Below are 11,775 nucleotides of genomic sequence, written 5' to 3' on the forward strand. Positions count from 1 at the left end.
TGGTAGATAATATGTGATGTGTGGTGTGTGGTAGGTAATGTGTGGTGTGTGGTAGGTAATGTGTGGTGTATGGTAGATAATATGTGAGGGATGGTGTGTGGTAGGTAATGTGTGGTGTGTGGTAGATAATATGTGAGGGATGGTGTGTGGTAGGTAATGTGTAGTGTATGGTAGATAATATGTGAGGGATGGTGTGTGGTAGGTAATGTGTGGTGTATGTTAGGTGATGCGTCACTGGAGGTGCACGCTAGCAGACCCACCTGTAATCGTGATCAACGACTCTCACGTTGAACACGTGTATGGTACTCATGTTCTGCGCCCAGACGATGGAGGAAGCAGCGCTGGAGTTGAGCACTTCGTACAGCTGTGAGCCGTTAAACTCCCCCGCCGCCCAGCTGAAGCACGACCTGTAATTCTGAACCACCCATTAATTACAAGTGATAGCTATTAATTACAGGTGATACATGCTTAATACAGGCAATGCCTGGTGTACATACAGGTAAACATACTAATTATATATGATAGCTGTGTTTAGTACAGGCAATACCTTGTACATACATATAATTCCTATTAAATATAAGTAATTCCTATTAATTACAGGTTAGGGATGAAGAGGCATGAGAAGTTATAGTTAAACCTGTGTTACCGTACACCTCTATAGAATGGACACCTGCCTATAGAAGACACTTTTGGTGTTTCCCTTGAGTGGCAGTTACACACAGGTTTGGCTCTAACTATATATACTCGGGGTTTGAAACTGAGGGCAGCAAGCAGCAGGTTTGCTGCCTACAAGGCTAACTTTGCTCCCTGCTCTCAATGTCGTCAACAGATACTTGCTACCAAGGAGTTCCTAATAAACCATAGTAAAAGCACCAACGACTCTACCTGGCTGAGTAAATTCGCAACCTGCTTTTTTCTCTGGGTGCAAGTACTTGCTGCCTGGTAAAAAAAACACCTTAATTTCTAACCCTGTATACTCGCAGGTAACAGTAAAAATGACGCACCTGCGTGGACCAGGTGGCGCTGAGGTTGGTGCTAGGGGGCGCCGCCGCCATCATCGCAGCCCACGTCTGTGCTTCGCGCAGGCAGCCGACATCCCCCATGGTGGCGCTGTACGCATAGTCGCTCCTCCGTCGCTCCTCCCACATCACAAAGTCCGCGTGAACCTGCTTCACGAACACGTCGCCGTCATACCTGCGCACGGAACAACGTGGAAGTTCGAACAATGCAGGGAATGAGACGCCGGCGGTTCGGTCGCCGGCAGCGTGCTGTTACGGGGCAAAGACAATGCAGACGGGGTGCTTGCGTAAATCTACCTTGATCTACCATAAATCGAATTCAGTGCACTTTTCTCGTCGCTGACATCTAACCGGAGGCATCGAACAATAAGCTAGTCTATAGTTCTCCTCTACGAATAAGTTATGTGAGGTAGTGCAGTGGATATCTGCCCCAATAGACACTCCAGAGTTTTTACAATACAGGGCAATATCAATAATGTCACTCAAGGATAATGCTAAAATTGACCTTTACCAACTGGTGTTCTTTCTATAGAAACTTCCACTAATAGTTTTAACAGTTATCTATATTGTGAATATCAAGCGCTATTATTATACTGTTTCACCTACTCGACAAAATAACATTGCTCGACGAATCATGAATTAACCAATTAACATGTCCACAGCATGTGACATACATACATGTGTAGCACGGGCACATATTTTTCTTTGATGTGGGCCATGTGCGGACATCCCAGCGCATCCCAGTCGTATTCCTCCACGACATCCTCCTTTTCGTCCAACAGATGGCGTGCCGATATCGTATAGTTGTACAGCCTTTCACAGGTGCCGTTGCCATCGGCTCTGTAAAGAATCACCACCGAGGAATGACACAAGAGCAGCAGTGTTCACCTGGGCTGCCTCACGGCTGGGCATTAGCTATCACAGAACCAAATTAAAACGTCCGATCAAATCGGTTTCTCATACCTGTAGACCCTGATGTGGCGACTGGGATGGCAACCCACCGATATCTGCGCTACCTGCCACAGGAAAAGAAACACTCCTTCATGTATGCACACCACGGGGCCCGTCGTCACGGAAACATCGTAGCTCTATGATAATTACCGGTACTATTATGAGACACGCGAGAAAAGTTACGACCGAGATTGATATCACTGGTAAAATGTTTATGACAATGAACATGAACTATGTAATGTAAAATGTGAAAAATGTGAAAATATTATAAGACTCAAGTTTATACGCTGGTTTACTTAATACGTCATACCAACACGTTGAACGCCTTACAAAGAACATTCACCCAGGATAACGATTAATGCTAACCACTTGGACGGGAGACGGACAGTCTACATCGAACAATTCCGGGCGAAGTTCGAAGGACACGATTCCTGTGCTGTTGGAAGACCAGTCTCCATAAGAGGTGTTCTCCATGTACTTTCCATCCAGGTGGAACAGGAAAGTCTGCAGAAGGAAATCTGTTAGTATCGGAGTGAAGCATGTGTATGTGCGTGGGTCCTGCTCTAATTTTCACACATCTTGCGGCTGCACACTCCCACGGGAAACCACACGAGAGGTGATCTTTTTAGGCTGACAGTGTCACAGACCAAAACTGCAACAATTTCAAATGATTGGGAAATAAGCCTGGCACATAGGTTTCTACTATAGGTTTACAAATCGTATTGCAAGTTCATAAATGATAAACGCTTTACTATAAAATGTTTACATTAGCCATAACGCTTGATTGACACCTCATACATTTGCTGCAACATACACGGTGACTCACACTGACAGAAAACTTTATGATGGTGAGAAAAAAACTAGAGAAAAACTGAGAAAAATAAATGCTACGTGCATCTACACACCTCAGCATCGTGAATGGAAGGGGCAACGTACCGTATTCTGCGCTAGAATATTGTGACCACCCTGTAATGACGTTGTTGTCGGCTCACACACCAGACACGTGGAGCCATGACTTAGTATCTGTGTGGAAGAACAAATAACAATAAATCTATTCAATTTATCTGAAAAAAATGAAATATGAGGAAATATTAATAAAACAAAATAAGCACTGATAACACTTGCTTGCAAAATAATCAGCCTATATGACGGGTAAATACCCACGTTGCGAAGCTATTAATCTCGAGTTTTACTATGCCAAATTTTACTATATACTAAGTCCATAAGGGTGACTTAACGTAACCCCCTATACTACAAGCGTCCTTTATAAGCAGGTGACCTTTCTATAGAGGTGGTTTCACTATGACTCCCACACGATAGAAATGCCAAATGGCCTTTATGGACAGGTGGCCACTCTTCAGAAGCAACAGCTAAGACAGGTTCGACTGTAATAACAGATAGTAGCAGAGCGGGATAATCCCTGCTACAATTCGTAAGTTTATATTACGCATGCACGCACACACGCACGCACGTACGCACGCATGCACACACACACACACACACACACATATAAAACGTGGATTTTACCCGAACAGACTGAGCATAGGTTGCCTTGTACACGACCGATGCCCACAGCAACAAAGTTTCGCCCAAGTCCAGATGGTAGAGGAGCGACGTGACGTTATGGTCAAAGTGTATGTACTGCAAGTAGGAAAAGGAATTTCGGTTCGTACAGGGTCTCTCTCTCTCTCTTTCTGTCTCTCTCTCTCTCTCTCTCTCTCTCTCTCTCTCTCTCTCTCTCTCTCTCTTTCGCTCTCTATCTCTCTCCCTCGCTTTCTATAATGTTGCTCAAATAAAGTAGTAGTATTATTCCATTTTGTGACCATGCTGTTCAGTAAAACGTTTTGCTTTACAGGCACATGCGTTGCAGAATTCACCGATTTGTAGCAATGGATTTCCCACATACCCTTTCACATATCACTCAAGGAAGAATTTCCCTGCACACACCGCAGTTTTCACAAACACACACACACACACACACACACACACACACACAAACTCACACTCCAAAAATTCAAGTTGTTTTACATAAAAAATTCGAGTTTGCTTATGTACACGCCTATTACGGGCATCTGCCACAAAATCGAAATCACAGGGGGAAGAGGGGCAGGTTTGATCATGCATACATCACCTGACACTTCCTCTCTGGATAGAGGGTGCTCTCTATCTCATTTCGCAGCGGCAGCTTTCGCACGTCGACGGTGCCGTCGGTCGCTGTCAACGCGTAGGGCGCCCCCATCGCATCATACACTAGCGCCACCTTGCTGTCACTCAGGTAACCCAACTCTATCTACATACATCAACGGAATGCAGACATGGTGAGATTTCGAAAACGCAGACAATTTGAATAGTCCCGTATTTAGTAGTTTTATCGATCATCAATTATACTAATTAATTTATATATGAATTTTTTAAATTTCTATTCACCTATTCTATAATTTATTCATGCGTTTGCACAAAGGCAGGTTTTTGTGAGCTGAGTAAGATACTGGCAAACCTGTAAACGTGTTACAGTGAATACTTTGTTGCAGTGAAATAGCGTTGCATATAATACCTGTACTGTTGACTGTAGGCCCATTTTCCCAAACAATGCTTTGTTGTTGTCGAGCTGTATTAGGTAGTCACCGTGTGTAGCTGTAAGCAACAAACACAAACTAGGTTAAGTGTGAATAACAATCACAAATTTTGCCCCGTTTTCACTTATGGCCTTTGCCATTTGAAACGCAATGAATCTGTGGCATGAAAACCTTACCAATACATACTTACAGGTATCATTACAAGTACGCAGGTATTAAAAACACATGACTGTTTGTTAATCAACATTGTGACATGTGGCTGACATACAAGTGCCATCTAAAGGGATCAACCAATAAAAACACAGATTAACCAAGTCAACTTCGATAGTAGTACACGGCTTGAGTGTGACACATAAATAAACATATTTACAGATGCTCTCACATATACTACACATCATTATATATGATAACATAAATATGAAAACATGCTGCTGAATTAGTTAACCACATACCATTATATGTATCCTAGAAGGGCAACCGATAGAATAAGTATTCCCGTGCTTGTGATGATTCAGTTTTTTTGCAAACAGTACTGCAACTATGCATGAAAATAACATTCACAGCTGCTATTTTCGGTGTGTACGTACATACCCGCAACCTGCTGGATGGCCTCCTGGGACAGGGTGGTCGAGTAGAGCAACATGTCATCCGAGGCACCTCCTGCTGGGCAATGCAACATTATCAGTGATGCACCATTATCAGCAATGCAACATTATCAGTGATGCACCATTATCAGTGATGCACCATTATCAGTGATGCAACATTATCAGCAATGCAACATTATCAGTGATGCAACATTATCAGCAATGCACCATTATCAGTGATGCAACATTATCAGCAATGCAACATTATCAGTGATGCAACATTATCAGCAATGCACCATTATCAGTGATGCAACATTATCAGTGATGCACCATTATCAGTGATGCAACATTACCAGCAATGCAACATTATTAGAAATACAACATCTCATTATAAGTAATTCAATATTAGTCATTATATACCATGCAACCTATCAGGTACTACGAGTAATGCAATGTTATCAGCAATGTAACATTATCATTCATTATCACCAGTGCAACCTAATTAGATGCTATCAGAAATGTTACATTATCAGCAATGCAATATATATCATTAACTAAACACAAACATTAATTAAATGCCAGATATTATCAGTTCAATCCAACATTGATAATTTTCAGAACACTACTTAAATCACGGATTTTTATAACCACATAACTGATAATAGGGATAATTGAACAATGAAGACGAGGTTAGACGTACCCACGCGAGTGGTCTGCATGAACATCGTAAATGGTGACCAGTAGAGGTAGGTTGGAACGCCAGCAAGAAGATACATCAGCCCTGCCCTGAAGTCATCTAAATAAAAACATCAATAAACATTCCATCACCTAGAAACATCTATATATACACGTGCGTGCATGTAGTATACACTTTGTCGAACTCAGACTACCAGCAACGGGTAGCGATGAAATGCTGACGACAAAATAAAATCCATTTGCCAGTTCTCAATATTTTCACGATCATTAGGCGATTAATTGCTGTTAGGTTATTAATTGTGTTCTCCACATGGCTGCTGATAGAAGAGTACCCTACCAGGCTGCTCATGGTTCTGTATCTGCAGTTCTGTCGCAGTCCAGCTAACATCTTGCATGTTAAACTCCAGCAGTAGCACCTAATAACAACCACACGAAAAACAAATACGAAACGGGAAATTTTAGGTGATACTCACATACAGCTTGCAAAGAGGTTCATAACAATATACCCACACCCAGATGCATATATGGAGATTAGCACCCAGACTAAATGCATGTAGATTAGCTACCACGAAGCTACATGAATCACAAGGGAATAATTTCCCCCTACAATTTTCAAGCATTATTATCGCTCATAAGTTGTGAACTGTAGTATACCTGCGACACGTCACTAGCAGGGGAGACCATGGCTCCAATTAAATGATCACTTGCTCCAAATGCAACATGATGTACAATAGCCTAAACAAAAACATATAAATTAATCTCACTTCTATTGACAAAACCTCGTAAGCAAAGTTAGACACATCCGATCAAATTCTATAGCAGTGGGCAGATTCCATTGACAAAAGCATACTAACAATATCAACTAAGTCAATGTTTAGATTACTATGGCTATGCAGATTGAAATCAATTGATAAAATGATGTTTCATATAAATTTTTTCCACGAAATCAGCCATGACTATCTAATGAATGCAAATGCAAATAATGGAACAGATATTTAACAAACAACTTTTACACAACTCACAAAATAAAAACAATTTCAACACACGTTACAAGCAGAGCAATGCCTGACAAGCGAGAATACCGGAATGCCTGGCAGCAAATCCGTGGGAAGATCTAGTTCCACAAATGTTCCAAAATTGTCCGGATTATTTATGAACACGGAGCTGGCATTCCAGACCGCAAACATCTTGTTCATGCCCTGATAGGTGAAAAAGACATTGATATGGAATTGACATGTAGAACAGTGCTTCACGTAGCTGTTAATGGGTCTAAAAATCCCCAGTCATTTTGGAAATATAATGATTCAACTCCGATCCTCATGACAAAATGTAACTAATCAATTCACTGAATTATTCACTCGATTTTATTTACCGATCATCGAATCTCTGAACTAATGAGTTACCCGACGAATTAAATCGAGAGTTGGAAGACTGGATCAAACGATGTTGTGTAACACTTATTGTACTGCTCCGACAGTCAAGGGTAGATGCTGCGAGTGAGCAAGGTGGAGGCTATGATTTAATCATAAACTGTCATCACTCAAAAGGCTAGCCCTTACCCCACTAGACAAGCCCATGAAGCACCAGTCTCGCCCTTTCACACCCAGCAATCCTGTAGCTGGTAATCCTGTGTTGTTGTAAGAAAGAAATTACCACACGGCAACAAAACCCACACACGGACTATAGCACGACCTTACTTCAAATATATTCACGCCATGCGTTGACATCTTTCAAAGCAACTATGTGTGCAAGCATGCATTCTTTACAGTATGCATCCTTTACACGGACACACACACGCATGCACGTACGCACACACACATGTACACACGCAGGATGTGCCTGTTCTAGTACCTTCAGCAGACAGGCAGGAGTTCCCTTCATCTCCACACATGTAGAGAGCATCGTCGGTAAGCAAGGCGACGTGGTTGGAACTGAAGGCAGCAGATAGGATGGACCGCGAACCAAGAGCCTTACGACAACAGGAGAATCACGTAGAAATGACTGCTTTTCATGTAAAGTGATCACACGGACAGGACTGCATTCCGGACAAAACGTTTATGACTGCATCGCAGACAAAGAAACTGCATGGAAAGGATTGCACTGAGGACAAAGAAACTGCATGGAAAAGACTGCATTGGGGGAAAAGAAACTGCATGGAAATGATTGCATTGGGGGCAAATAAACTGCATGGAAATGATTGCATCACAGACAAAGAAATGGCATGAAAGGATTGTGTTGGGGTGTTGGGGATAAAGAAACTGCATGGAAAGGACTGTGTTGTGTACAAAGAAACTGCATCGAAATGATTGCATTGGGGACAAATAAAATGCATGGAAATGATTGCTACTTCATTACCATGCACTATTAGATTAAGTCAAAGCAGGCAGGAGGCGTCTGCAAAAACAAATAGGAAGGTAGATGTATATTGACAGATTACATATGCCAACTACATGGATCTAGTAATTTGTCCACCTGTTCTGGGATTCTGACTTTGGTCACGGTCCTGAAGTTGTCCTGTGTAAGAAGAAAGGAGTCGGTGCCCACTATAGCTGCGACATTCTCATCACAGGCATCCTGAAGAAAACAGCAATTTTGTGGCATTAATATTAACAGAGAATAAACACATGCACACACACACGCAGTCACGCACGCACACATGCATGCACACATGCGCGCACACGCACACGCGCGCACACACATGCACACACAAACACACACGCACACAAACACACACGCAGACACACACACACTCATGCACACACTCATTATTACATTATTTATATTAATTAACCTGCGAATGAAAAGTCCTCATGGTTCAACCTGTGACCAACCCTCAGTTTGGAGGGTGCTAGTTAGGATGCCACCTGGTTGACAACTGCTGAATTAACACCAGTGGCTGGTTTCACAAAGTGTAATTAAGTCCTTAATCATGATTCTAACCTCCCGTACTTAAATTGAAGTGACTGCTTCACCAATTACTAATTAACTTTAATCATGATTAAGTTAATCACAATATTTAATTCTATTCAGGAGCATGATTAAATCTACTAATCATAATTAGTTGCTAGTACTAGTAGTAGTATGTAGGTAGTACTAGTACAGTAAATAGGCTGCAGATTTTACAATTGGAAATTTTACTTCCATTTTTTCCCAAGGAAATTTAAATTAACTAAGATTAGCTATACTAATTTAGTAATTATAATTGCAAATTAGTTCCTTTTCAGATACGGTTCTGTCGCATGCATTACAGACCGAATTCAGATCTCTAGTGTTGGTTACATCTTCATTCAAACACAACTGTAATTGCACACAACTGCGCTTACCCTGATGGCAATAGGGGTCGCTACTGCTGCTATGAACACATCCTGCAAAGGACATGGTACCATCGTCTTCATCATCATCAGCTTCATTATCATATCATAGCTTTATCATCTATTGAGGAACCAATGTAATAAACTTGTCAAAGAAAGAATTTAGATCGGATCCACTCTCAAGCAGTCAATGCTGAATATCATGGAAACCGATCATTTTTCCACCACGGTAAAGATGAATAGGTAGGGGCAACAACAGCTTGTAATTCACACATACAGGATCGTCAGCTCCCGCAGCAGGTAGTGGAAACTTTGGCATGGTCAGCATTACAACAGTATCGCTGTAAAATAACCAAAGATGCAATGCACAACTCATGCTGCATCTAAATTATCTAGATTACTGCATACATACATACATAAATAAATAAATAATATATATATATATATATATATATATATATCACAAATCAAAAGATGTCACATTGTAAATACAAAAAAAACAAGACGAATAAATTATAATAGACGACGAAAACGACATTCAAATTCCACTAAATCAAAGGAACTACGAACTTACTCGACAAAACAGTCGTACAGACCGAACAAACTCCCGCTGATCTTCACTGCTAACTGATGGTGCATGGCCATACTAGACTGAGAGTTACTTGTAAACATCCAACAGCTGTAAACAGATAACATTAAATACACAATACGATCACAAATATCTCAAAAATTAAAGTTGGGTGACTGCATGACTACGCTTTTAGGCTATCCAACCGCTATACTCTCACTATAAAGATATTAAAGATTAAAGAACGTCAGACGTATGGCAACAAGAAAAATCTCGCAACACAGGTTGTAGCCTACACTTTGTACAAATTGACATCAATCTCTGTCTAATTAAGCTGACCTGCAAGCCTCGTCAAATTTCAGTGGAGAGAACCAGTCTTTAAAGTCGTCTGCATTGTGAAGCATTTCTGAGAGCGTTGGGTCCTGCCCCCTGGTGTAAAATACTCGAGTGATGCTTGCTGAGTACTGCACGAATATAAAACAGAAAGTCAGAAACGCATTGCATATCTTAGTATCATGGTTCCGGTTTGGGTTTTATTGTTTTAGGGAATCTCATTACCTGAGATGGCTGCAAACTTGTCCTATTGGTTTCACCCACACTCTGGTGCAGAACATCTAAAATCCATAACTTCAATTCCTGTAATAACAAAATTACTAGAAATAAGTACGCACACATGTACACATATACATACTTTTTAAAATCATATAATTAATAAACTGAAATATTCTAAATAAGCTTAACACACTAAAACTTACTAGATTTTGTCTTGACCAATCTTTTTCCACACTATATAAATAAAATTGTATAAATCAATACACACTATTAGATTTGCATAACAAGGTATTAATTAAATTGTGAAAGAAAATTATTCTGCATCTAAACCTCAGGATGCTACGATGCAATAATGAATAGCAACTATCATGTAATTAGAAAACAAGATAAAACTTAATAACAGCCTAAAAACCCTCATTTTCAACCTACCCCTAATCATGTTGAATGTAATTAATTCATATAATACAAGTGTGAAATATATCATACCTACTAACAACTAGGTACCAGGAGTAGCAAGCGTGATTGTTAGATACGGTGATATAGCGAACTGGATCCGTCACATCTGATAACACGTGTTTCACTGCAAAGCCAAACTGACCTGCTGCTGGACATGTCACCTCAGTAGTATGTGCACTGAACAACAGACGGAAACCAATGTACTATCAAATTGAGGTTGCACAAGTAATATCTGTGACATGAGGGCAAGAATAATGGGGCATCCCTGTTATTTTACTCTGGGTAATACGTGGTTATTGCATTCATTTTGGTTACCCTGACGGTCATTAATCGGTGTCATTAGGACAGCAGTTTTATGCAGCATATACGATTGACTATTTTTAACCACTATATTTTGCCACTTATATTGGATTTCAGCCAAGAAATTATTGTTTTATATCAATAAGGCATGCTTAGTCTTGGTTCTGTATGGCAACTACCCACTTGTGTTACTGCCAATGCTGTTGACCAATTAATTATATGTTTTTTTTATTTATTATGTGTTTAGACCATTCACCTGCTGTTGGACACCAGGCAAGTTCTTGAGGCTTGCCACTCAATAGCTTCATCATTCTCCACAGTGACATAGTGTAGTTCTATGATACTCCTGGTTGTGAACATATCTTCATTTCCAAAGATAGCTCGATACCTTGGCCAAACAAATAATAAACTGTCTAAACCAGTCCAACCAAGGACACCACAGGCAAAGGCTATGTCAACTGTGTCGTGTATTCAACGACATGTTGAGGGTAAACAAGTTAGTCATGTCAACGATAATGTACTGTTATGGTATTATCATTATTATTATTCAGTATATATGCCTTCCCATATTTTGCATTATTATGCAAATTATTGAATATTTTTTGACGTTGTCAGTTGAATTATGTACTTCAATCAAATAGTAATACTGTACCGTACTGCGTAATATCAAATGCGAAAATTTGAGAACCTACCCACCATGCACCGACCCATGTATTTTGGATTTCAACGCTTTCAAATATTACAGTTACATAAGTCATAACA

General features: G+C 40.4%; 1 protein-coding gene across 3 annotated transcripts in view; it reads right to left on the bottom strand.

The window, feature by feature from the left end:
- LOC106804959 (uncharacterized protein C1orf101-like) overlaps positions 1-11,775 on the bottom strand; it is a 15,791-nt gene that overhangs the window by 1,763 nt on the left and 2,253 nt on the right. For 2 of the 3 annotated variants that reach the window (XM_014806374.1, XM_014806377.1), the window contains exons 2-26: positions 11,270-11,401; positions 10,744-10,890; positions 10,461-10,491; positions 10,264-10,341; positions 10,045-10,169; positions 9,712-9,816; positions 9,415-9,478; positions 9,150-9,191; positions 8,299-8,400; positions 7,678-7,795; positions 7,386-7,453; positions 6,909-7,025; positions 6,481-6,561; positions 6,164-6,242; positions 5,831-5,926; positions 5,138-5,209; positions 4,525-4,604; positions 4,102-4,260; positions 3,498-3,611; positions 2,907-2,993; positions 2,337-2,474; positions 1,983-2,035; positions 1,698-1,859; positions 1,005-1,194; positions 261-415 (exon numbers count right to left, since the gene is read on the bottom strand). In XM_014806374.1, the coding sequence (XP_014661860.1) occupies positions 261-415; positions 1,005-1,194; positions 1,698-1,859; positions 1,983-2,035; positions 2,337-2,474; positions 2,907-2,993; positions 3,498-3,611; positions 4,102-4,260; positions 4,525-4,604; positions 5,138-5,209; positions 5,831-5,926; positions 6,164-6,242; positions 6,481-6,561; positions 6,909-7,025; positions 7,386-7,453; positions 7,678-7,795; positions 8,299-8,400; positions 9,150-9,191; positions 9,415-9,478; positions 9,712-9,816; positions 10,045-10,169; positions 10,264-10,341; positions 10,461-10,491; positions 10,744-10,890; positions 11,270-11,401 (2,595 nt within the window). The remainder of the gene's footprint in view (positions 1-260; positions 416-1,004; positions 1,195-1,697; positions 1,860-1,982; positions 2,036-2,336; positions 2,475-2,906; positions 2,994-3,497; positions 3,612-4,101; positions 4,261-4,524; positions 4,605-5,137; positions 5,210-5,830; positions 5,927-6,163; positions 6,243-6,480; positions 6,562-6,908; positions 7,026-7,385; positions 7,454-7,677; positions 7,796-8,298; positions 8,401-9,149; positions 9,192-9,414; positions 9,479-9,711; positions 9,817-10,044; positions 10,170-10,263; positions 10,342-10,460; positions 10,492-10,743; positions 10,891-11,269; positions 11,402-11,775) is intronic. The other variant, XM_014806376.1, reaches the window with a different exon arrangement.

Source organism: Priapulus caudatus, unplaced genomic scaffold (genome assembly GCF_000485595.1).
Source record: "Priapulus caudatus unplaced genomic scaffold, Priapulus_caudatus-5.0.1 Scaffold94, whole genome shotgun sequence".
NCBI lineage: Eukaryota > Metazoa > Priapulida > Priapulimorpha > Priapulimorphida > Priapulidae > Priapulus > Priapulus caudatus.